Here is a 27,185-nt window from a genome sequence, read left to right as displayed (position 1 = left end):
CCAAGATGATCCCAAAAAGTATATTTCATAAATCTTAGGTGATGTCAGTACCAACAGACATGGCAGTGATATCCTGAATGAGCAAAATATGGTAAGAGTTGAATGTTTGCATTGCACAAAGTGTGCAGAAGTAGTTCAGAGGCGACCAGTGTATGAAAAAAGATGCTTTCTTGACCAGAAAGCATCTGTTTTCCTAGTTCTGCAAACACATTCTATGTCCGGACAGAACATGACATAGAAACAGGACAATCTATTTTTCAGAAAGCATTTTTTCACAGTGGCACCCATGCTTAACTCCAGTAAATACTTGGACATAGATGGATATAGCAGAGAGAGAAATGTTGATTGTTGCGTTGTCTTTACTATACATAGGAGTTCTGTTTAAAAAGGCAGAAAGTTTACCTTTCCTTCAGGCGATCTGAGGTTAGGCACCAACATAAAGGTTGCAACTCATCAACAGTTGGGAACATCCTGACAAACCAGAGCATTTTACAGATCATAAAATCTACAGTCTAGACAATTTATTGCCAAAACAGATGGCATATTGAATCCCCCTCCCCCACATTTACACATCTTTATTGATTTCTTTCCAGATTTGTGCATCAAAGTCCTCTTTTTTGTCTCTGGAATGCGGAACAAAACCGGTTGGTGTATGGTTTTGCAGCTGCAGGCCTTTAATGTGGGTCAGGATTATTTCTTGGTTGTTTCCCAGGGATCAGACTTTTCACATCTACCAGCAGAAACCTTTTTAAGATTTTGAAACATGAGGGATCTTGCTATTCCTTATATCTGTCTTGGCTGTGCTGTCCAGTGTGAATTAAAACAAAAATTATAACAATCCTTGATGGCTTTACATGAAAAACCAATTGACTTAGCGGTGACTTCTCAGGAATTTAGTTGGTACTTTTCAAAACATTATAAAGTTTGCTTTATAAAGTTCTGAAACTAAATCAAATTCATAAAAACATTAGTCTTAACATCACCTTTGATACTGAGGATTACGCAGGTCTTACTAACAGGCTGAAAGATTTATTTGCCATTTCTGCCTGTCAAAGATACAATTGATTTTAAAATGTTAGTCTTTAAGAGCTCTTAATGGACAGACCACTGTGAAATGTACAAAATAAATAAATAAATAAATAAATAAAGTTTACTTACCTTCTTACGTTTGGTTATTTCAGCTTAGTTATGTTGTGATGTATTTTGGTGATCGATAGTTATTCTTGTTTTTTGCAAACTAATGCGTTGTATTGTAAAGTTTGTACATGCAGATGGTTCCAAAAGAACAGAAGGCAGTTGATTATTATTTGAATGAGACTCAAAAAGATATTTGTGTGTTAGTATAAACCTGTATGTTGATTAAAAGAACAAAATAATAAAAAAGTTTGAATGCCACTAAGTAATAGGGAATGTAGATGTAATCCAAAGATCACCCTTTCCTGTGGGGCTTGTCCATGTCCTGCATCTGAAGCCAATTTGAAGATAAATCACTGGACAGCTTTACAGTGTGGGAGACAGGAAGCCAAAGGGACTTTAAGCACAAAACTTTTTTTCATGATCCAGAGCTGACATCAGGCAGGATGGCAGGCTGCCTACACATCTGCAAAATACAGCAGAAATCAGAAAAATATGCAGAAAAATAAAGTGTATAGAAACCTTACACACAGATTTACTCTGAGGAAAACAAAAAACTGGAACATTTAAACTACAAGGGATAATGAAAGAATATAATAATAATAATAATAATAATAATAATAATAATAATAATAATAATAATAATAAGAATAATAATAATAATACATAAAAATTTGTAGTTTTTACTTACATTCCTTTAAGCAAAATTCAAGATTTTTTACATTTATTTTTCAGTACCTTTTATCTTAACGAATGAAGAACTGTTTCAGATACTTAATTGTAAGACTATACATAATTTGTACGTGGATTTAAAAAGACTCTTGTCTTACCTTTACATGAGTGACATGGATAAGAGTCACTCAAAATGACAAGGATACATTTCAGCAAAATTTTCATATCAATGCGTTACCCAATAAGAAGAAGAGCACAAAAATAAAAATATAAATAGAACGCAAAGTATCTTCTCTGAACTTCTATCCAACAGCACAACTGTGTGTAACACAACCTTAGTTATTTCTGGACTCTGCACAGAAAAGACCAAGCACCCACACGATGTTTATTTTTAATGCACAAGACATTAATAATGTCACTGGTGAATCAAAGATTAGAAATAAGAAAACATTCCGGGACTTGTTTGAATAATCAATTGTTTTATCTGAAGCAGCGTTGGTAGCATTTTTAATAATAACGACACCCATGAGTAGAAGAATGATAGTTTTTTTAAGCGAATTTGAATAACATTAACCAAAACTGATCACCAGTTGGTGGCGGTAATGTACACTGAATAGCTGTTTGCCAGCCGCCTTCCTCCAGAAGAAGAAGACTAGGAGGAAGAAGAAAATTAACGTGTCTTTGTGTATTAGTTTGACCACCAGAGGGCAGTAGACTTCTAACATCAAGAGGACTCGACAGGAACTGAAAGAAGAAGACTAAAAGCCGCTCCAGGATCAGTTTGAATGAGCCACCAGCTTTGATAGTTTGTTCATTTGTTTTATCTAACTGGTTTGTTTGGGTTATTTGGACTTGTATCCTGTTGTGTAACGTTATAATGTCCGGCATACCTCCAGACACATGGCAGCCGCCCACCGTGGCTATGGAGACCACGTCAGTATGAAAACACTCCATGCTAAACTTGCTAGCTTTCATTTTTGTGCGCACGGAGACGTGCTTATAAATCCAATTTAAAAAAATGAATGTACTTATGTTAATATCATATTTTCACTACGAGGTGCTGCTGCAGAGCATGTTCTGCTTTTAACGGATTGACAGTAATGGCAACGATGATGTGTTTTTAAGGATGGGGACGGTTCTGGTGGAGCTTTACTGGAACCATGCCCCCAAAACGTGCAAGAACTTCGCAGAGCTGTGCAGGAGAGGCTACTACAACAACACCAAGTTTCACCGGATTATCAAAGACTTCATGGTGCAGGCGGGGGATCCTACTGCAACAGGTGGATTTAACACAAAAGAAGGAAGGAAATTATGCACGTCTCTTTACAAATAACTTTAAAAGTTTGGAGTGCTTTAACCTTTAACCTCCATTATTCTGATGCTCCGACTTAAAATCATCATGTTGAACACAACACCTGAATTCAACACAACATGCAGCCGGAAATGCAGTGCAGTGATGTAGATCAGGGGTCAACAGCCTTTGCTCCAACTCAACAAAATCTGTTCAGAGCCACAAATACAAAATGTATCTATAAAATAAAATATCTAATTGTGACATGATCTGCAATAGGATGTTTGTTTTGACTTTTAAGCCAAAAACAGAAAGTTAATTTCTGTTTTTGTGTTTTAAAATAAAATCAAATGTTTATATTGCAGGGAATAAATTTTCTGTTAGCACAATGTTACAATTTAAAGAAAATTATGTAAAAAACAAACAAAAAACATAGTTTGCAGCCTAGACACTAAATAATTACTTCACAAAAGTATTCATTACTCTAGCAGCGTAAATGATCTGCTAAGTAGTTTTTATTTGTTATTTTAGGACTTTAAAAGTTTGCTGAGAAGATTTTAAAAGATTTTATTTAACAATGTTGGTAAAAAACAGTTTGAGAGCCACAGTGGAGGATCTAAAGAGCCACTTGCAGCTTCTAACTGCTGGTTTAGCTCAATATAATATAATAATATTTTTATGTCGGGGAGCTCAGTACAGATGCCTGTTTTTTAAAATTCTATGCCCACTGAAACCTTAAATTTAATCAAATAACTGAGTTTATTTAGCACCATGAAAGAGGCACATTGCACCAGATTTAGCCTTATGTACAATTTTTTGTGCATAGGTTTTGTGTGAGCTTTGATATCTTATAATGTAGGATTTGTTTTAATCCACCAGATACAGGTAATCAAATTAAGGATTTGATTTTTTTTTTTCTAAATCTAAAGTGTCAGATTATGGTTCTGCTGTTAAGCTCAATTTATTTTAAGATTTATGTTTGCCATGTTTTTAGTAAATGTATGCGATTTTTACTTTGTTTGGTTGGCTAAATCTGCAGCTATTGATCTTTGTTTTGACCCTCAGGTCGAGGCGGTGCCTCCATTTATGGTAAACAGTTTGAGGATGAACTTCACCCGGACCTGAAATTTACAGGTAATCTCAGGGGACTAAAAACATGTCAACACATAGGTGGATTTTATCCACATTCAACATTTAATTTAGAAGTTTAAATCAATAAATGTCATTTTTTGCTATAATTTGTCATCTTGTGACTGCCCAGAAGTGAGTTGGTTTTTCTGTTAAGATCATTTGCATCTTCAGCATCTGTGAACATCAGACAATCACCTCTCTTTTCTTTTTCTTTGTTCATCTCTTCAGGCGCTGGAATCCTGGCCATGGCTAACGCAGGACCAGACACCAATGGAAGTCAGTTCTTCCTCACCCTCGGACCCACGCAGTGGCTAGACGGGAAGCATAGTATTTTTGGAAGAGTGTGCCAAGGCATGGGAGTGCTAAACCGGATCGGGCTGGTGGAAACAAACAGTCAAGATCGTCCGGTCGATGATATTAAAATTGTCAGAACCACTTTACCTAATTAGACAAAACGTCTTTTTTAATTTGTATTTTTTTACTGCTTTGGAAAATAAATGTTAAAACTTAACAGGAGTTTTTTTTTCTTGCAGTGTTAATGCTTAGAGACTAAAGGAATGATGAAAATGACCAATATCAGGCAAAATTAAAACATATTTATCTACATCAGCTGTCCTCTGGAAAATTCATGCATATCTTTCTTTTTATGGAAGTCAGGAAGCATTTAAGCTCATTAGTGCTTAGTTTGTTTAGCATCAGAGAAAAAAGACACACTGCACCAATGTATACTGTATATTTGTTGTCCTAATGACGTAAAACCAAATATAATATAAAAATCAAAAAAATATTCAAAGTTAAAAACGTTCATCCCTCTTCCTGGGCAGACCATCCTTTATCAATTTATGTAAACTAGTAAATTAAGTGCTTTGCTATCTGGCTCAGCTCTTCACCATCTCCATTAAAAGATATAAATAAATCCCTCCTATGCAATATTATTTTTCTTAAAAAGAAATAAACACATTTCTTTGAAACTCTCCACCACCAAAGTGCTGTCAAAGGACTTGCTGGATGAGGCACCAGATGGATTCACCTGGCTAGAATAAATTCAGAGGCTTAATGAGACGATGACTGCAGTTAGCTTCAGCTTTCTAAAACGGAAGAACTGAACAAGTCAGCCCCACAGTGGACGACATGCGAACAGCTTTTTCTGTTCGACATGAAGTGGGGAAAAAATGCCAGATTTTGTGGTCTAAATATCCCTTAATTGAGTCAATTTGTTCGAAAATCTCCAACTTGAGATCATGCTGTCTGCATATGTGCTTCAGATATGCATGACTGTGCTGTTATATTTGCAAGCCTTTATTTTTTTTTTTTACATCAAGTAAACATTTTTCATAAGTGCTTTTTTAATCTTTTTTCTTTTTTTTTCATTTTTTTAAAAACAACTGTCACTCACTCTACAAAGACACAATAACAATGAACAAAGTTACTGTATTTTACCCCAGAAAGTATTTTATTGTACAACTTTACAGCCATACTCACAGAGAAAAGGCTTTATTAAAGTAAAAAAAAATACTTTGTACCAAAAAAGATATAAGGCTCTGTAAAAGTTATTTTGTAGCTTTTCAAAAGTCATAAAACATGTTTACTTGGTTCATATAGTGCATAAAATATGTATATCTCATGTAAAAAAAAAAAAAAGTCAGATAAAAACCCTTGTAAGTAGTCACATCAAATTAGCATTGGTCCAAAATGTCCTTATAGCATATTGTCTTGCCTGCCAATGGATAAAAATCACACCATAACAGTTTGGTCTGGCCACAATCAGAATAAAATGCCTGATATGGCTCTACTCAAATGTAATACACAAATTTAGCACCACAAAGTCTTTAAAAATATATTTTCTTCCCAAATCTAAGTTCAGAATTGCGTCTTCCTGAAAAACCTAATTAGCTTTGACTTTGAATGTTTCTCTTTACACATTTCAGCATAGTGACGTAAATACTAGTGATACTACCACAATATAAAACAGCTTTTATGCCCTTCCTGTACATTAAGAGATAAAGTTACTGTAAAGCTATATGCATTTGCACTGAGTACTGATGTGTGCTGTATCATCACCGTTATTTGGATTTTCTTTGTGTTGGTAAACATCGGTATGGGGTTTGTGTCACTGCTAGACATCTCCAAAACATTTCTTCTAATACACCCGTGAAGATGCTACAATGCCTGATTGTCAGTAAGGCACATACTATGCAAAGATCCACATACCGACTCTTTTTGGAACATCAAACATGATATAACATTCAACAAAGGCACCTTAAAGGCTCTCATTGGCTAACGAGTGCGTAATTACTGCAGAGTGGAAACAAAAATGATAGAGATTTTTGGTATTATCAATTTGTTATTACTTTAGTTCATATTCGGTCTAATGTTATGTACTGACCTGGAGGTCAGGACAGTCTGTTTCATCTTCATGTGAAACAGTTAACTCTGTGTTTCCAAGACCCTAAATTCTTATCAATTAGAATACCTCCTAACTGCCTGTGAGCAGTCGTATTTTGTCTCTTGTATAGTTTGACCTAGAGCTGAACTGGGCTCAGATCGTAGATCAGATATCACACCTGGAACTGAGTTGCTGGTTTGTTTAGGTTAAATGTTTTACGACCTCTGTTGTTTTTTCTGGCTGTTCTGCTTTGACAATAAAACAGGGGCTCACGCGGAGGCAGACCAGAACTCTCTGTGAACGGCCTGGAGAGGCGGTTGGCGGAGATTTCTCCTTTTGCAAAAGCTTTGCCTTAAAATTCATATATGTTGTCTGTGGTTCTTTAATATAGGTTCGAGAAAAAGTACCTATCAAAAAGCAATGCAGGTTGCCTTGTTCCTTTAATGTGCTGTACAAATAAATTGGGGGTCAGCACTTAGCATGTTAAGGCGAGGGTTACTTAGATCACATATATAACATGCTTTTGGTAGACTGCTGTCCAAACCCATATTACATCATAAGTTCAATGCCCTATACATAATATCTGAGTCCTTCCAGGTAGTCAAATAATTTTTAGCTAAATTAATCAGAAAATAGGTCAGTCTCCCTCATTGTAGCGTCTACTTCAAGCATTCCACATTCTGAGGGTAGTATATCTTCATGACTGTAGACATAATGTTTGCATACCTTAACATAAAATTGCATGTGCAACATATATAGTAGCGGGTTGCAGCCCAAAACCAAACTGCATCATCCTGATGAATCATTACTGTGAACAAATTACATCATAGAGAAGCTCATAATGTAAAAATCAAAACCTTTTTATGAGGCCACATTTGTTTGTTTTTTCTACACTTTATGAAAGTTCAAACATCTTGTGCTTTAAGTTCATTGCCCTGTGCGTTACCTAAATTAATCAGAAATAGGTTAGCCTCGTTTTTCGTTGCCGCCCGTCACTCTAAGCAGTATGTATTTATGCATCATTATCATTGGGTCATTGCTGCAAAAGCGGAGTATGTCTGATATGTATGGACTCAATGTTCTGACCCTCATGCCTCTAAAATATTCAACAAGTCCAAACATCAGTGACATCGTGGCTTACAGCTGCAGTTTGCATCACGTCTGCTAAATTATCAGTCCCATAAAGACAGGAAGGATGGAGAGGTATTTACTTAAAGCTGCATATACATTATGCAGTATGCAACCAAAACACAAAGTAAAAGCTTGAATAGGGTATAACAATCTGCTGCTGTAGCTGGTTAAAATAAAATAGAAAATAGAGATAAACTTCCGTCACGTCTCATGAACAATCCCACACTGATGGTCTGTACAGAGGTTACCCACCAAAACAGAAACCTGCGTTGAGCGGTAAAGCAATATTGAAGAATTTCCACACAGTTCAGCCCCTAAAGCAAAGAGCTGTCAAGTTTAAACTGAAACTGAGTTTTTGGCTTCTTGTGAAAGCGGAAAGATTTAGTGCCAAGCAAACATCGGTTGCCATTTAGCTCCTGCTGTGAATGTGGAATGCAATGCAAATAGTTGGTATCAGCACAGTCTCTAGTTGACAGTCTTTGCTTAGGTTGCAGTGTCTCAGTTATACTGTTGGTTTAACATTTAAAAATGTGGAGTTTGTTTAAGCTTTTGAAAAGTGAAACAGTTTTTGGTCCTTTATATTCATACATATTTGCCTCTTTACAGTTCGCAGACATCAAAGGGGAATTTCTATGTGACAAAAACGTTTCCTTTGACAAAGTGGTGTGAGGTTCCACATATCGAAAGTGTCTTAATTTCATTTAATTATTTATTTAAATAAGTTCTACTTTATTTATTTAATACTAAATACAAATTAACTGATTTTAAAAAGAAATATTTCTAAAATAACAAACACCACATATTTTAACTGAACCTCCGCAATACAAACTAACCTCAAAATTAAGACAATTTGTCAATTATTTCATTCTTGTAACAATTTTTCTAAATTGTATCCCATTTAAACTTGTTTATTTTGTTTTAAACAACACATTTGAAATAAAAAAATATATTTGTTGGCTGAGAAGCAGAAATAAAAATATGAAAAACTATCACACTGCCTCCTCCAAAAGCTGTTTGGCCAAAGCAGGATTTGAAAAGTTTTTCATGGGTCCACTCTCTCAACTAACAAAATAACTTTTCTTACAAATGTGTCTTTGGGTTTTGTGTTATTTATAAAACAAATACTCTAATTTATGGAGTGTACTCTAATTTATAATTCCTACAGTCTGTAAACTCAACATTCAAATTTTACATCCTGGAAAAGGAGAATTTAATGCGAACAAATGAGACAAAACCTATTTTTTTACAATAGCTGCATTCTGCAATACGAACACATTGTGATCACACCCTCACAGCTCTGCAAGAAGGTGCTATACTGCCATATTTTTGATGAATTTTTGCAGTTCCTTCTCTCCCCCCCCAATGTGCACGTCAATGTAATTAAGCCTCATTTATCCAAAATGCCTGAGCAAGACAGCAAGCAGTTATAGTTAGGTGTGGGCGTTACGTATTGTGGTCTCTATATGTTTATCTTCACACTCTTATTCCAGGTCTGGTTTTCTGGGAACAATTACGTTATTGTTGTTGGGAGATTGCTTCACACCCTCTCATAAAAGAAGACAATGTCTCAGAAGCATGTGAAGAAAATATGACAAGAGTAGCAAATCATATAGTAAGAATACAGACGCTGTTTCTATTCTATGAGCTAATGTGTTGTACTTAAGGAAAATATAAAACAGTTACGTTTCATAGCACAGAGTCATTTTGTTCCTTGTTCTGAACATGCAACAATGCGTCGATGCTTTGCATGTCTTTCGCCATTCCTGGAAGGTCATCTGCAGGCTTGGAGGTTTTCTTAAGTCGCTGAGGAAAATATAAATAATGTGATAAATTCTCCCCAGTACTTCCAGGCATACACTAAATAACAGACTTCATCAATGTTGAAATCTTTTGAATGCTTTATCATCTACTGACCTGCCAGAGAGAGCCTTTTTCTTTGGCCAGTTTGAAGATCATGATAATTGGGATCATGGACAGCGACGACATGGCCAGAAACCAGCCAATCCAGTAAGTCCACCAGGGATACACATAGGTGTTGTTGAACTTCATTGGCGTGTATCTCAGGAGCAAAAATACAAGAGTTGCCTTAAGAGGAAGAGAAAATTAAAAGTAAATTGTTTGAATCAAAGTGAAAGTTTAACCATACAGATTATAACTATTTGGCCTCTTACACTGCAAACAAGAGGGGTGATGTAGAGCCAGCAGTACTTGAACAGGGGCAGAGGTTTGTAACCAATCATGTCTTCGATGTTGTCACTAAAGCGTCCAGCACCTAGAACAACAAAAATATGTCGTTTTACTAAAAGAAAAAAAGTGTGCAAAGGCTGCACACCATCTGACAAAAGCTCATCTACAAAAATAAAAAATAGCTTGTAGAAGCTCATCTATAAATCAACCACTTAAGGTACTCAAGCCAAGCAAGTGCATGTCATTGTGTGATGTGGTGTGGCAGACATGAAGGAACTCAGACCGAATGTTTTTTTGGCATACACCTTTGGTCTTTTTTGTAGACCAAAGGTGTACAAAAAAGTGGAGTTTGGGTTGGGTATATACCCACCCAAACTCCACTGTGTCGATCCCACTTTCATTTTGAAACTATAAAGCAAATAGTTTGAACCCAAAGAGACACTAAGAATTCGTCAGGTGACTGAAATTAGGCGATTTTCGGTTTGACTACTCATTCGCCAAACAAAAACTGAAAAATCTGAACTTTTTGATGTCAGTGAATGCATCTACTTAAATACTATTATACAGTGGCGATGATAGCGCTCAACAATGCGAATGCAGTTACAGAAGGAGAAAAACTCAAGTTCATACTTGTATGAATAGTTTATTAGAGACTTTTTGTGATCTATTAATCATCCGCAGCTCAGTGTGCAGTTTTGTGTTTCATTCAGTTCTTTGTAAACTAGGCAAAATCGTTAATTCCTTAAAAATACAGCTTACATGGCAACAAGCTCATTTTTAACAGCTCCAATGCTTTTTATCTTAGTTTGCTCATTTTTACATAACAACTCAAGACATTTTACAAAACACACTGGTCTAATTCATTATTCAACTGTAAACGTGAATCCAACCCTATTTCAATTTAAATCATAATAATTTAACTTCAATGCAGTCCAATCAGATAGCCTAATCAGTGTTTTGTAAAAGTATGCACACCAATTAAACCTTTTGACATTTTGTCTTCTTATAACCACAAACTTTATTGTATTTTTCAAGCATTCTTTGTGACAGGTTAAAATGTTGTGGAACCGCAAAGTGGTTTCAGTTTTCCGCACAAATAAAATCCTGAAACACGTGAATTTGCATGAAACCCAACTGAAACACTGCTAAGAAGGACTTTTGATTGGAATTATAGCCACAAGCCATTTGGGGGCGTGTCAACTTTGCACATCTATAGACAGAAATTTTGCCCATTTTTGTCCAAAACTTCATTAAAGCTCAGTCAGATTGAATGAATAGTTTCAGCGACATTTCAAGTCTTGTCACTGTTTCTGAGTTGGGTTTTATATCTATGCTTTGACATAGACACTGGGCCACTCTAATAAATAGATATACTCTGAAATAAGTCAGTCCGTCGTAGTTCTGGTATTTAGTTTCATTGTCTTGCTGGAAGGTGAAATTCTGCCCAGTCTCAATCATACAGCTGCTAACAGGTTTTCTCCTTGGACTGCTCTGTAATTAGCTTCACCCATTTCTCATAAACTTTGATCAGCTTAAGTTCCAGAATTGTTTTTTGTCAAAGGTTATGTAGGGGAAACAGCAGAGAATGACAAACTTGAACACCCAGGAGGTGGGAATAGTTTTCTTCTGCAGAGATGCAACTCTGCATTAGCAGAGAAAGTTGGGTGACCTGATTAACCTGCATCAGTCTAGATGAGCAAGGCTGGTAGAGAAAAACCTTAAATGACTTTCAGCTTTGTTTTACGCAAAAATAAAATAAAACTCAGACACCCATGTGCTCTTCTTCTTCCACCTAACAAACATAGCTTACTTAGGGTGTTCGTCACATAAAATCTCAATATATCATTTTGAAATTTGCCAAAGGACCAACTGTAGAAAATCTCAAGGGTTATGATTACATTTGGAAAGCACTGTTTAAAAGAGAGAGTGACATTCAGCCATGTCTAAAGTTGGGAATTAACTTGCATAAAATGTGCCAATAATCCACATCTGCTGAGAAGGTTGAAGACACATTTCAGTGTCTTTGGTTATATAAAGTTTCAGTCACAAATGTGTGTTAAGGAAAACTAATTTAATGAGATTTACTAGAGATTTAGCTGTATGCAAAGAGAGCTAAAACACAACAGACTAAATTGTTGTTCTATATGTCATCTGAGAGGGCTTAGTTAACCAAAATTGTGTTTAGAGCAGCAGGTTGAGAAGAGAGTTTCAACAAAAAGGAAGGAAAACAGATGTTAGAGTAAGAGGATCCACGATGTGCCCCTTAGGACCACGTGACAGGCCAGACTGCAAATGCTTACCCTGCATCGACATTAAAGCAAGTTGAAACAGATTTGTCATTGACAGCCAGACTGGTTTTGCAAGGCCACTTAACCAACTGGGACAGAGATCATTAAAGTTAAATTGTCTTTAAAAATTGCATGTTGTCTTTTACAAGACATTTTGAGAGAGAGTCTAAATGTTACTGCAACTTAATTAAACAAAAACCTGCCTTACCATAAATCCATCCGATGATCACTGACTGGAAGATTGCCATTAGAAGGAGAGTTGGGCCGCTGCAAACATAATGATCAAAGATCTGCAGAATGTATGCACCAGCCTAAAGTTAAGACAAACAACAATTGTTGTTTAGTGCTTTTTTTTTTATTTTTTTTACCAGTTTGTGAAACGAGTTTTAACAGTTACAGCTGCAACTAAAAAAATCGTAAAGCAGTTGTTTGCGATAAACAAATTAAAAAAAGAATAATGGTTTTAGTGTTACACGTGGTTTCACCAAGTTAAACATAAAATGCTGTTTTTTTTTACTAACAGTTTTAAAACTATTCAACATTTTTATGGAGAGCATGTTTTCTACACGGGAGAGAATCCTTTGAGTGTTATGACAGTTTTTAAGAAGTCTGAGCCTAATGTCAGTGTTTTTCTGCATCTAACTTGCCTGACTTTAACTTTTTGGTAAAGTTGAAGTCAGGCAAAATCATTCTCTGTAGTATCCAGGATGTATTTTTAAATAAAGCGTTGGATCATTGTCCTCTGTGAAGGTCCAATGACGCTCGAGCTTCAACTTTATCACAGACTGCATGGCGTTTTCTTTTCTGATGTCCTGAGAGCCGATCAAATCCATCGCATCAGATGGAACAAAGATTATGTGAACTAAGCCTTACAGCCATAATTATTGTGGATTTATTGTGCATCTTTAAAATGACGTCCAACAACTCACCTCCGTGACCATAAACAAGCCAAACAAAGAGCTAACAGTACAGAGCAGCAACAGAAGAAGCTCCCTGCGGTATCCTTTTCGGAGGTAGGAAGGGTAAAGATCCGTTAAAGACGTCATGTTGCTTTCAAGCCCTGCAAACTGCAATGAAGCAACATAATGGGAGCTTAATCCAGACACTGCAAGAGCAAAACTTAGAACAAAGCTTAAAGTTGTTATAAAATAAATAATTATGCTGACCTGTCCATCAATTCCCAATAAGATGATCATGAAGAAGAAGCACACAGACCAGACCTGAGGCCACGGCAGAAGAGTTACTGCTTGAGGATAGACAATGAAGACGAGTCCAGGACCTGCAGAAAATACACAAAGGAAGTCATGCAAGTTGCCAGAACTTTAGTCATATGAGATGGTTGCTGCTAATAAACAACACATCACTCATACAGCACACTATTGGTAGACTGCTGTCCAAAGTCATGGTCATATCTACAATGTACTAAATTAAATGTAGTAACAAATAACTTATAAACATCCAGCGGCTCTTTTATCAATTATCTTGTCATTTAAAAGGAAAACAAAGTCAATTCCTGGAGAAAAGAAGAGGCAGTTTACAGACATTCATGCTGGCCTGGAGCTTCTGTACCTGATTCAGCAACTGCAGAAATGTCAATTCCCTGCTTTGCTGACATGTAGCCCAGAACGGAGAAAATTGCAAATCCAGACACTATGCTGGTTCCACTGTTCAGCAAGCAAAGATAGAAAGAGTCTCTGCAAACCAGATGAGATATTTTAATTATTTGCTGTACAGACATCTTCACAGAAGTAAACAATTGGGATGACTTATTATCGTGCAGAGAATACTAAGTAAAACTCTTTTTGTCTCGTTGAATTGATCGACCTGTTATTTTTAGTTAGCTGGTGCAGAAGCTAGCTAAAAACTAACTAATGTGTGTTTAGAGCATACACCCATATTTGCTGCCCAGTTATGACTATGACTTTGGTGCCAGTATTATTTTAAAATGGTATGTAAAATGATCAAACTGAGAACCAATAGTAATAACTATTGGTTCTCAGTTTGATCATTTTACATACCATTTTAATTAATTACAGCAATAAATAGTAAGCTAAATAAATAATCTCTTGATGGTAAACTAGCGAATCTTTCAGACACTTTTTCCTCTCCATACATTGAATTCAGGTGTTACAATCCCATCTATGGCCACATGTTTAAAAAAACATAAACATTTGTGAAACAATATTTATGATATTAAAACCATGATGGAGGTTGTTTATGAGTTGGGCTTGGCTCTTAGTTCCGGTGAAAGAAACTCTTACAAAAAAATATATATTTTGGACTGTTCCAATATCACTGCGTATGGAGGACAAAACGAAGTCTATTAGGAGGCGAAATAACAAATTTAGTGTGGAGGAACTTGATTGTCTGTCTGGAGTCTTGACCTCAACATTACAGAACACTGTTGAGATGAATTAGAGATGAGACTGGCAGCGAGGCCATCACGTCCAGCATCAGTGTCTGACCTCACAAATGTTCTGGAGGAATTCTCATACAAAAACTCCTATGTGTGTATGCCCTTCCCAGAAAAAATATAGCAGCAGAGGAAAGCATTACAATATGGGGTGATAAAACTAATGTGTCTAAGGAAAAAAAGAAAAAAAAACACACACACACAATATATATTGTACGTGATTCCAAGTCAAGAAAATCATAAAACATAAAAGTTCTGTTCAATGAAGCATCAAGAATTTGAACAGAAATGTTTTGAAATACAACGAGCAGCTTGGATCTTTTTATATAGAGAATTTAATTAAAATAACGTCAAACTTTTATTTTGAAATAAAAGCTGTTTACTTATGTAAAATAATACGTCCATCATGTCCTCACCTGTAACAGTTGTTGTTGTATTTGTTGTAGCTTCCAAATGTGGTCATGTACCCCAAGCAAATGGCATAGGAATAAAATATTTGTGTTCCAGCATCCATCCAGACCTAAAGAAGTCAAAAATAAAAGACTTTTAATAATGTAACATTTTTACTCATGCAAAAATATTAGATGCACAGCCATGTCAAAATTTAGGACACGGCGACAGCCTTTGTGTTTTTCCTGACATATTTTGACATGTGGATGTTTAGTGTCAATCTTGGCTTTATACAGAAATTCAATTAAAACAGGCAAATAATAAAAAACTAAAATAAAGCCCCATGACTACAAAATTTCTGGTTATTTTCTAAACAGTAGATCTGTTTGTACCTGTGGGTCAGCGAGTCGTGAAGGGTCCGGGTATAGGTAGTATTTGATACCGTGGAAAGCTCCAGGAAGTGTCATTCCTCTGAAGAACAGCACCACCAATAAAACAAAAGGGAATGTGGCAGTGAAGTATGTAGCCTGCATAAAAAACAAACAAAGAAAGGAACCCTAAAAGCATTTGTAATAAGTGAATGCAATCAGAGGCAACCACCAAATTTTGAAATTTCACACGTTTGGCAGCTTGGAAATTCATAAATACGGTTTCTAAACTGATGAGACAACACGTTATCCAACAAGTCAGCAGATGTCAAATGTTGGATTAATTACAAAACTCCCACTGTTTTTATTTTCTATTTACACACCCCCTCTTTGAGCATTACAAAACTCATCTATTCATGTGTGACAGAAGAATTAGCCTCAGGTTACCTCAGAGGCGCCAATGATCTCTAGGAGTTCAAGTGTCAACTAATGTAATTTGATCCACAGGCATTGAGGAAAAACACTGTTGGGTCTGAGTCAAGCCACTGTAGGTAACTTTTGTGTCACAAACACAAACACAAACTAGCTCATCGAGATGCCGGTCACCATTTCCACTTCGTGTTCTTCCAACAACATTCTTTAGGATTTGCTAATCCGTTGGGTCGCAGACACGTGAGAGTAGTAGCTTATGGTTTTACTTCCAACCTACGGGGAAACATCCAGAAGGACAAGTGCTGTCTTTGCTCCCTTCCTGCACATGTTCACAAGACCGAAGTTTTATTTGAAGGAAATTTCCACCATCACAATTCAGTCCATGAGGTACAAATTATGTAATAAGATGGCATGAAGTTAAATTCCAGCGCTGCCGTGGACTTCTGCTAAATCTGTCTTCCATTACTGCAGCAAACTAGTGTGTGGTGCAAGTTTGGTGTTTTGAGCCGAGGTTACATGAATACAGCCTGAGATGTCTGTGCCGACGGTCGAGGCTGGAAAAAAATAAATAACCGGCGGATTTCTAACTTATACATTCCAACAGAAGGTGGCAGACAGTATTACATTTTCAATACATTCACATTGTTTTTATATTTATGCATAAGAAGCTTTGTTTGTTGGTAAAAAAATAAGATAAAAACATAGATAATAGGCGTGAAGTCTCAATTGTATTGTGAAAAGCCACAAATATTATGTTACTTTGGTCAAATAAGCCTAATCTGGATGCTATTTGCTGGTTTGTTGTGAATGATTTAGATGCATATCTAATCTACCATCTACCTGTTTATTTTGCATTAGAGCCACGTTTAACTTAAACATATGTGGAAATGGTTGGTTAAACCTGGTCTGCATCATTCTTCAGTGACTACAGATTTGATCTGTTCAAATGTAATTGTCCTGTGTAAACAACAGAAAGGAAAGCTCATATTTTTCATGAAAAATGTATTGAGATTGTATCATTTGCAACATGAAACATGCATACAGACTCAAATATATGCACACCTTCACAAATATTTGAAGAAATAGCTCTATGGACTTTACACTTCAGTCACATGGTTTTTGCATCCACCAACATGATTTGTTCATCAGTTTGGCTTCTTATCAGAAATTGTAGCGATAATTTAAATGACTGGATTCTCATCTCACGCCTAGCTTTTGAACTAGGCACCGTCCGTAAACTTTCTACTGGGTCGAGTTTGGTTATTTTTGAAGATCAATGTCTGCCTGATCTTCATAATAGAGCCTTTAAAAATAAGCTAGCTGTAGTTTCTCTCAATGTTTTTATTGACTGCAGTATTCTTGTGAGAATTGTTTATATTCCTTTTGTCTCCAGAACAGCCGTCATTTACTTGAACACTCAAAAGGGCTCTTTTGTCTCAAGTTAAGACAGAGAAACAAATTCTGTGTTGATGGGAATTAACTAGACAGGCGCTAAATTCCAGTATAATTATATCTTAATCACTCAGTTATCCTAATGGAGCTCTTAACTCCCAGCATGCACTTATTTTTGGTGGCAAATGGTTGTAAGAGGAGACCGGAGACAGAGCCCCAAGCTATTTCACTTGTCTCCACTGGAGCCGGTTTTCAGTAATTCAACTGTTAGTCTTAAAACTTTCCTTTGTAACAAAACCCTTACATGCATCTGTTTCAAATAATGGCTAATTATACCTTAGTCATTCTAGTATAAGTCCAAGATGTCCACAGTCTTTGTAAAAAAAAAAAAAAAGACCTTAGATTTTAGCAAAGTTTTTAGGGTTTGTTACTCCTGTGAAAACAGTGAAAACAGACAAGCATAGGAGGGTAGCTGCTCCAAACATTTACAACCTTTTGATTTTATGAAGTAAACTTGGCAGCTGTGCCTTTGAATAATTAAAATAATTCAGAAATGTTCTTCTAAACTTGTGTACCTCCTTCGATAAGTGACAAAAATGTTATGTGATAGATCAACACATACCAGTGCCTCCTTGAAGGAAATTGTACATTTTTCCACATTTTCTTTTTACATTCCAGTAGCTCTGCTCTGTGTGTTGCATTCTGGGTGATAATGTGCCAAACTACCTTTAACTTCAATTTGAGCTCCAAACACTTTCACATTCTAAATAATTATAATGAATGGGTACACGGTGAACTAAATCATTCCACTTCATTACCATCTTTTTCCATGATTTATAAAAATACTTATCCAAGAGAAAACAACTGTTAATGGAAAAGATTAAATGCCCATGCATAAATACAAAATGGGGGGAGGAGTTTAGTTGTCCAAGAACCTCTTTGGTCCAAAAGTTTGTAAGTTTGTTTATTTTAGATTTTTTTGTTGTTGTTTTGTTTTCGGTAATCTGTAGTTAGTAGGTACTGGTTAGCGCCTTCAAAACGAAGTATTCATCCTTCAGATTAATTGTGAGAAGTGATGACACTTAAAATATCATTCCATTATCTTCTGTCTGAATGAAAGGTGTCCATTCAGATTAAACCTGCGTCCCACATGATGCACATTCATTTATTTCAGTCTTACCTTCCCTGTGGATCTCACTCCCTTCCATACGCAGAAGTAGCAGATGACCCAGGACAGAAAAAGGCACAATGAAAGGTCCCAGCGAATGTTTCCGATTGCCTCTATGCCCGTGGAAATGTTTAACACCCGTCGCCTGCAAAAAGCACGTGAGGTCATTATTGATAAACAAATATTTACAGATGCATGCAGACTCAACTCAACATAATCTAGAAACATTACTTTGCAAAGGAAATGTACAAGATCAAACAATAAAAGCTTCCTCTGGTAAACATTTTAAAGGCAATCTTTTTAAATACGTTATGTTTACTTTTTTTTATTTTTTTTTTTACTCATTTTATTTTAGCTCTTATATCTGAATTATCTGAATCAGATTATTGGGTGTCTAGTTGCGATTAGAGGCAAGTTGCATTGATGGACGATTTTGTTTCCATTTCTTTGATGACAACTACAAGAATGTTTTATATCTTAGCTTGATAGTTTTCAAATATGCTTGTTGATTGTGTCAGTTTTTGGTGTTTTTTAGATGCACGAATCCTAATTGGTGACAAGGAAAAATAATATCACTCTTACAGCTGCAACAAGAGCAAATGAAGACTTTGTTTATTTGTCTAAAGGGGAATATTAATGGATTATAAGCCAGACAGCTTTGCTGTTTCTCTCTGCAGGGGGACGGTAGTAAAGTAATTAAACATGCATAATGACCCCAAATCAGCAGGATTGTTGTGGATCTAAGCTACATCAAGTTAACTTTTGTAAAAGTTCTCAAGTCAGATGATTTGATTTCAGAAAAAGATAAAAGTGACAAATGTGAAAGCTGTCTTTATCTTGCAATATGATGTGGAACTAAATTGTTAAGTTTAGTTTCATGGTGTTTTCATATGGAGAAAAGGGTTTAATTATACTTACTTCTAAGTTAGCAACTTAGAAGTAAATAACATCTGTTGTTGTTATAACCAGATTATTTGTGTTAGTTATATTTAATCATAGTTTTGTGTTACTTCTATCTAGCTAGACATGTTTATTTATTAAACTGTGGTTAGTCTTGGTCCATGATCTTTTAATGGTCCAATGTGATGCACATACTGCTGTTGATCATGACCTGGTAAAATAAGCTACAAGGTCTTTCATCGTACTGTGTTGTGCAAAAAACACAAACTCAAATTTGTTTCATAGGAATTTTATGTGAAAGACCAACACAAATGAGTGCAAAACTGTAAAGTGGAAGAAAAAGTGACACATGGCATGTGTGGCTTTATAAATAAAGTTGGCATCCAACAGCAAGGGGACAATGGGAATAATTTGAAGATCAGTTTTTCTTTTACCCAAACAATCAGGTGAAAAATTTCACTCATGTAAAGCTGATTGAAAAGAGAAAAGGTGACATTGCACAGAAATGAATCCCATGCATGAAAACATTTCTTTGAGTAAATATCTTTGAAAATTATTTGCAACCAATTAGCTTCATATTTTACCTTACTGTGGTCAAGATCTGGGTCTGTAGTTTTGTTCACTGGTAATCTGTGTTTGGATTTGTTACTCTCGTTCTAATTATATCAGCCTTGTTTCTGTTTCACCTTAAATAAGTCCAGTCTTAGTTGTTTCATTTGGATCATGTTTATTAAAGCTGGAGCAGCGACACATATGCAGAGCACCAGCCCTTGAGAACTGACAGTGAAGATTCAACAAAAGCTTTTTCACCAATCTGTAAAAAAGTTATTTTCCCAAGAGGCTTTCCAAAAAGGTTTCCTCTATGACTTATTAGTTATTGTAAGATTTAGCTGAGTAAATGTGACTAAACTGAAATCAGTGCAGATGTCAAACGGGTGACTGAAATTATACTAAATTCTATTGAAAGTCTGTGATTAAAACTAAATGAAGTTTTACGTCAAAATTAAGACTAATCACTGCTGTATTTATAATAAATAATCAATTACTTCTAGGGAGATAACCCTCAAATGGAAATGTGCAGCACTGCAAAGTTCATAAATATTGTTCCTGTGGAGACCCACATCCATCCATCCATCCATCCATCCATCCATCCATCCATCCATCCATCCATCCATCCATCCATCCATCCATCCATCCATCTTCCAAACCCTCCATGTCCTGTTCAGGATCACAGGGAGCTCACGCGGTCGTCCAGTGAAAGATGGAGGTTGTTGTTGTCCATCGCCTTCAAATCACTGTTGATCTGTGACTAATTTCAACTTAAAATTAGTCCCATATTCATAAACACTTACTGCCAAAACTCTATAACAGATGACGAAGACGCATTCACAGATGAGGTCCAGTTAGCAGTGGTATTATAGTTGTTTATTTCCACACAACGATCTGAAATATATCAGATCTTTGTTAAACATGTAGGCTTATCATTATCGATTTTGCAACATGAGATGTGGATTCAGTTTAGTTTAAACTTCCTGTAAAACGCCGTTATCCTTTTATGCAATGGAATAAAATAGTTTTGTAGATAATCGTGAAGTAATAAAGTCACTTACTTTTAAGGAGGAACATGGGGGTAGTTCTTTGCTTAATTAAAATGATGTACCTGTATTCCATGTGTTATTGCAGTTGGCCCACGGCAGATTTCCAGAGAACGAGGAGAAGAGGTAGAGGAATGCCCACGCTAAGATCACAACATAGCTGATGTTTCCATAGAAAATGATAATCTGGCTGGCATATCCCATACCTGGGAGTAACAAATCATTTTTATTAGATTTCTAGTCTTAATTTTATACATGATCTGGCAGGTTACTTACCTTCAAACAAGGGGCAGATCTTCCTCCAGCACATGATTCCTCCCTGACTGGTGTACTGGCCCAGTGATGTTTCCAGGACAAACAGAGGAACGCCGCAGGTGATGAGGAAGAGGAAGTAAGGGATGAAGAATGCGCCTGCAAGTGACATGAGACTTTGTAACACTTTGAATTACACCATCAATATCTGTACTTAAGTTTTGAAATGAACGCAGCGGCCTGTGGTGTGTCTGCAGACAAAACTAAGCGTTGATCACACAACATACATAAACTTTGCTCTTGCTCAACAGAGACAATGTCAAGTTTTCTGGATGTCAGTCTAACACATTTTTCAAAACTTATAATAGTCTCAGTTGAAACAATGTTTTAATGCAGAACTCGTGTCAGTTGTTTTGTAATTCATAGCTGTCTATGTGTTATATAAAAATAACCCATTTTAATCAGCGTGTGCTATATGTAGCTTTTGTTTTTAGGGGGAAATTTCTAAATTTAGTCATTGATCTTCTACATGTCTGGCTGTTTTCAGAGGAGCAGAAAATCAATCTTTTATATCTCAACTCAGCATTCTTGAATGTATAGCAGTTAAATAATTAGCTAACTTTTATAACACTGTATGGAGTTATTTGTACTCTGTATGTTAAGTACACAGTTATAGTCAATTACATTTTTTGATGCAGTTTAGGAGTAAAATTGCATCCCACATAGTTATAATTATTAAACTAACAACAAAACCCTGATGAAGCCAATGATTAATTTTTAATACTCTGCAGCATAAACAATCTTGTCATCTGCGAATAGACAAAATAATGCGTCAGGAAAATTCTGTGCCACATAGTTAATCAAAATTATTAAAATGCTTTATCTCAAAAAGATAAGGCATACGTGGAAAACCCTGCTTGCGTATGAAAACAGAAATTGAAATTCAGCCAATAAATAAGTCTGACAAGCTACTGAAGGCATGTGCAAAAGGAAAAACCAGCGGGTCAAATTATTTTGACTATTTTTCAGAAGTATCTCACGGTAATTTTTGGCATCGAAGATTTCTAAAATTCTTTTTGTCACTAAACCTTTAAGACCATGAAGAAAATGAGAATGCATCTTATTTTTTTTTTTTTTTTTGTTAAAAGTACTATTCAAAATCTAAATATGAGATAAAATGTAACTGAATGTTGATGGTTACATGTTGGGGTGGGGCACGCTATGCTAAGCATAATACAAAACAGCTTATGTTTTTTGGAGAAAAGTGTTTATTGGCCTCGCCTCATTTCACCTCGTTTACATTGTAATATTCAGATTAAAAACAGAAATGTTTTTCACCTCTCCGCATGTGGCCAGGGCAGAGATCCACACACGCCTGCAATCCTTATCCTTATCTACTTGCAAAATTAATGTAAGGGCGTGCTTCTTCTAGCTGGTGTAATAAAATCCACATCACATGCGAAAAACTACGCTACAGCCTCTACAGGCTAGAGCACTGCCAGGTTAGTCCCAAGGCGATTTTCTTATTGTGCCATAACATGGCTCACTGAAATAAACCATGACAAACAGAAATGTAAAACATTGGCCTATGCATTTTATTTCCAACAAGTGTAGGTTTATTTTATTAATCTATAGAAACAAAGTAATTGCTTTCAGATAACATCTTTATCTTTAAAAATAATATATACATTTTCTTTCTATGGTACGTGGAGATAAAGCTGCAATATACTTTAACTTTGCGTGTTTAAATTCTTTACCTCAGGCTGGGCTCCACTGCCTGACCTGCAGGTCTAATTTTGAAGTGAGTCAAACGTGGTGGGGGCAGCGGCTGACTCTGCAAACACAAAGTCTTCTGGTCTAAACCTTAGGAGTCCGGGGGCAAAATCTCACCCTGACAGACCAGGCTTTGCTCTCGCTGCAACCGTGGAACGGATTGCAGGAGGCAGCTGTGTGCAATATTGTCCGGCAAATATACTGCCTCACAATTCACAAGAAATGTATATTGTGTCCAAAAGTAAACATAATTTGAAAGGTTCCTTAAAAAAAAAAAAAATTTTGTATGCTAACACTTCTCTATTCAGTATATTGGCTCCTTACTCCAATCAGCTGTTTTGAACTGTTTACTTAGAGCTTCACATATTTTTAATTTTAATGAACTAATTTGGTCAGCTCTGGGTGGACATTCTTTAAGTTATAGTAAAAAAAAAAAGAGAATAAAAAATCTTCCGTATGAATCCAATAGGAACTAAATAACAAACATGAAGAGATTGTAAATCAAATAGAAATATTTTTAAGATTCTAATGCAGACAGGTGAAAACTGAGGAGATAATGTAAAAAACAATCGATTTTTAGACCTCCACCACTGGCTTTGACACCAATGTATTGTTTTGTGAACTGTAAATACTCTATACAGACAAGTGAATGGACAAACGCCATAAATAAATAAATGACCATTTGAAACTCTTTCAACTCAACACTGACACAAAGCACTCTGGACTTAACGGCGGGACCAAATCAATACGTTATAACTCTGTCTCCACAGATTGTTTTCTGATAATTAGCAAGTAAAAACTCTAAATTGGGGTCCAAATCAATTTGTGCTTCATGTCCAATAGAGTCTTGGTTCAACTCAGGTTATTCCATCTAACAGATGAAGTAATGCACAAATGTAATGCAGAATTGTGAGGAGGTGAGTGGGCATCCCTTCTTGCTGCCCCTCTGAAGATAAAAGCTTAAAGACGTTGGATTATTTGTCCTAATATATGCTGTCGGGGAGCTGTATAATATTTCCAAGACCACATTTTTGAGAATGTTGGCAGAATTGATCTGTGCTAGATCCAGAATATTCCAGAATTCTCTGCTGGAAAACCATCTGGACCTGGAGTCGTTTAATTGGACATTCTTTTTCAGATGATTCCACTGCAGTGGGTCTGATAACAAATGATGAGTAGTGTTCATTGAACAACCTGGAGTTCAAGGCCAGTAAGACCAAGGAGGTCATAGTGAACTGCAGGAGGACCAGGAGAACAGCGTACACACCTTTTACCTTTCAAGACAAAGTGGTGGAGTGCATGGAAAACAGCAAATTCCTGGACATCCACATTACTTTGGTCCCAGTTTTGTACTGTTCTAATCTAGTGTTATGTATTTGAGCTTCCTGGAGTTCAATTGATGTCAGCGGTGAGTCCAGCGCCACTGCTTGACTACCTGAAAATTTAGGAGGCGTTACTATATCCAGAAATCGATCAGTTTCATTACACCAATGTGGCTACTGCACAAGCATGTAGGCACAATGTTATCATCAGGGAATTTTCCATCGATACTGTTTTGTTCCTGATTGGATGAGCGAATTTCAAGTGCACAATGTCAGGATTCATCAGGATTAAACGTTGAATGGTTCTTCAGTCGGCATGAGATATCATTTTCACACATGAGTTGGCCAACACAGAGACCCCATCTTAGTCAGCAACACTGAGTATCTTTGGAGTGCACCCAAGAAGACTTATATTAGTGTTCTCACTCTGGAAATGTGGCTACGTGACACTGCACGAGCTGATCGAAATGATTATCTTCATGCCATTCAATAAGGCATCAAAGGCTGTGATTGCATTTGTATGGAGTGGGTGTTTAAGCAGATGGGTGAATATTTTGGAAAAATAACGTGTGTACACAGAGTGTCCTGTTTGATCGACAGTTTGCAGTTAGTGCTGCATAACGCAGGCTGATCTTAAGCAGTTCAAATAGCTTAGGAGGGCTAGATAATGAATTCCAATAACTTTTAAACATTTAAACACTCGAACAAGCTGCTTTGAGCTTTAAGAAAAACTCCCAAATTCCACTAAGATTACCAACATTTACTTTTTTCACAATCTCGAGTTGCAACTTTGGATATTATTATTGCTCTGCATGCTCTCTGCAGAACCCTGAGATCCCATTACAAGGGGAGGTATGCAACACATTGATATAAGTAGCTAAACTTGGATGTTTGGAGCAGCAAAGACTCAGAATTTCCCAATTAGACCAACAGAAAAGTCTGTCTCTCTGGAAGCGGAGACCCGTTGAAAATACAATCCTGTTTTGGTCACAGTCTTTGAATGCATACTGTTTTGTCTAGTTTGCAGAATGAAAACATCAAGAGTGACTTTCAGCCTCACCACAATTTAATTCAGCTTCTTTATATTGCGGCAAATTACAGCAAATATCTCTCAGGGCATTTTTTAAAAAGATAAAGCCAATTCAGTCCAATAAGGCATTTTACAAGTTAACTATTTACATTACAAATAATTTACTCTACAAACAGACAATTATGCTGATATTAAAACTAATTTATTACCTCTTGAACTGTTAACTTTATGACAGATGTCGGGTTTACCTAGAGATGTTGGGTTAGATATGCAGCATGTCAGTTGCAATCCTTACACGAGAGGTAATTGTTTGATGAGCTTTAAATTTATTCAAACAAAATTAAAAGGAAATGATGAGTGTTTTCATCTTCCAAAAGAAACTCACCTTTGTACTGATTGAAATACTACACACGCTGACTCTGGTTTAGAGGTCATGGCCTCACCTAAAACCACATTCCACCATATGCAGGACTGAAATCAAATTAAAATCCACTCATATTTGCTTATATCTTGTGTGAGTAAAAAAGGGATCAGTAATAGTCTAACTTAAATGCCCAAATTACATATATTCTATGCAAGTCAAATTCTTTCATCAAAATATTGGTAAGACTTTTAATGCAAAGTTGACATTCTTAATTGATTTTAAAGTTTTAAAGAAATGTATTAAAAGTTTCATTATTTACTGAATAATGCAAAGTTGATCATTTTTTATGAAACTTTTAGTGCACCTTTGCATTAAAGGTGTCGTTATTTGCCGTATGACACTTCATGACGACAAATATAAACATTTATGAAGACTCCTTCATATTCATGATGGGTGTTATGTCATGTTCATGACAGTCTCATTCCAGTCTGCACACCCCTTCAAATAAAGTGCTACCAAAATATTATTGACAACTTAATTATGTTATCAACTTGATTCACGAAGTGAAATAAATTTTACATAATTACACAAAAGCTAATGTTTCAAAGGCTTCATTTATGTGAATTATGATGATATTTTTGCTTATAGGTATGAAAACAAGCTAGCTTAGTGAAAAGTTAAATTCTTGCTTTTAAAAAGGATTCATTTAATCTGATACAAGCTTATCAGAACTCATATTCTAATTTTGTGAAGATGACTTTATAAAATTTTCTTGTTAAATGATTACCTACCGAGTTTAAAATGTGTCTTAAATGTCTTTTATGACTTACCTGTCAAGTGAAAAGTATGTTAAAAAGTATGATGACAGGTCAGTCTGTTAAAACTTTCCTGTCAAATCCTGTAAATTTGTTTGTGAGCAACTTTTTTAAAGTTATTTTTTGCATGACTATCCAGCTAAGTTCCACTCACCAAGAAGACTAGTAAAAATACTCACCCCCACCATTTTTGTAGCAAAGATATGGAAATCTCCACACATTACCAAGTCCAATAATAGCACCGGCCACACTCAAGATGAACTCTTTTTTGGTCTCCCACTTGCCGCGCTCCTCAGCAGCCTGTGAGGCTTTCTTTCCCGGGAAATGGCCCAGTTTGCAAGGAGTGTCTGCCATCCTGCTGAGAGAGAAATGATCTTTTGGGGAGGACTGGTGTGGGTCTTTGGATTGCCTTGCTGTGGGAGCTGGTGTTATGGGCTTACCTAAATGGTTACCTAATGTAAAGGTTGTGTTATGCATGAGCCACAAGATGGTGCTGCAGCAGTGTCCCAAAACAGAAACGTGAGTCTGACATGTGAGAAATGTGATTATATGACTTTGACAGGAGTATTTTCACACCTGATGAATGACTAGTAATTACAGTAACACACAGTTTTACCCTAGGCATCGTCTCCATTCACACAGATAAGCTTGTCAGATTTAAGTAACAATGTATAAATATGCGCTGCCTCTGAGGGGACAAACAAAGCCTTGCAGAAGTATTCCTAACACTTAGATTTTTCACAGTTTGTCA

At 36.1% G+C, this 27,185-nt stretch overlaps 2 protein-coding genes across 3 annotated transcripts; one reads left to right on the top strand and one right to left on the bottom strand.

Annotated features, from left to right (window-relative positions):
• Positions 1–2,472: 2,472 nt before the first annotated feature.
• Positions 2,473–4,739, top strand: ppil1 (peptidylprolyl isomerase (cyclophilin)-like 1). 2 transcript variants are annotated; one of them, XM_016671616.1, is made up of 4 exons: positions 2,473–2,611; positions 2,932–3,086; positions 4,163–4,231; positions 4,457–4,739. In XM_016671616.1, exons 2-4 carry the CDS (start codon positions 2,933–2,935, stop codon positions 4,675–4,677), a joined length of 444 nt encoding a protein of 147 aa, XP_016527102.1. In that variant the 5' UTR covers positions 2,473–2,611; position 2,932; the 3' UTR covers positions 4,678–4,739. The 2 variants fall into 2 exon arrangements, with proteins under 2 accessions (XP_016527102.1, XP_007551847.1); XM_007551785.2 differs by having other exon boundaries at positions 2,475–2,739.
• Positions 4,740–5,658: 919 nt separating this feature from the next.
• On the bottom strand, positions 5,659–26,854 carry LOC103137825 (sodium- and chloride-dependent GABA transporter 2-like). Its single transcript, XM_007551772.2, has 14 exons — positions 26,614–26,854; positions 21,155–21,289; positions 20,944–21,084; positions 20,636–20,726; positions 18,396–18,528; positions 15,416–15,550; positions 15,050–15,153; positions 13,790–13,914; positions 13,387–13,499; positions 13,150–13,287; positions 12,429–12,531; positions 9,917–10,017; positions 9,660–9,830; positions 5,659–9,548 (listed from the first exon to the last, which is right to left on the bottom strand). Exons 1-14 carry the CDS (start codon positions 26,786–26,788, stop codon positions 9,432–9,434), a joined length of 1,782 nt encoding a protein of 593 aa, XP_007551834.1. The 5' UTR covers positions 26,789–26,854; the 3' UTR covers positions 5,659–9,431.
• Positions 26,855–27,185: the final 331 nt, after the last annotated feature.

This window comes from Poecilia formosa, unplaced genomic scaffold, assembly GCF_000485575.1.
Source record: "Poecilia formosa unplaced genomic scaffold, Poecilia_formosa-5.1.2 Scaffold2, whole genome shotgun sequence".
Lineage (NCBI taxonomy): Eukaryota > Metazoa > Chordata > Actinopteri > Cyprinodontiformes > Poeciliidae > Poecilia > Poecilia formosa.
This window is presented reverse-complemented; position numbering and strand designations above follow the sequence as displayed.

Bases quoted from the DNA above. Each gene is read 5' to 3' on its own strand.
- ppil1 (XM_007551785.2), top strand. From the start codon at position 2,684: ATGTCCGGCATACCTCCAGACACATGGCAGCCGCCCACCGTGGCTATG. The intron at 3,087-4,162 runs GTGGATTTAACA...TTTGACCCTCAG, and splicing joins GGGGGATCCTACTGCAACAG to GTCGAGGCGGTGCCTCCATT. The intron at 4,232-4,456 runs GTAATCTCAGGG...TCATCTCTTCAG, and splicing joins CCCGGACCTGAAATTTACAG to GCGCTGGAATCCTGGCCATG.
- LOC103137825 (XM_007551772.2), bottom strand. From the start codon at position 26,788: ATGGCAGACACTCCTTGCAAACTGGGCCATTTCCCGGGAAAGAAAGCC. The intron at 13,288-13,386 runs GTCAGCATAATT...GCTTCATTGCAG, and splicing joins TATTGGGAATTGATGGACAG to TTTGCAGGGCTTGAAAGCAA. The intron at 9,549-9,659 runs GTCAGTAGATGA...TATTTTCCTCAG, and splicing joins AAAAAGGCTCTCTCTGGCAG to CGACTTAAGAAAACCTCCAA.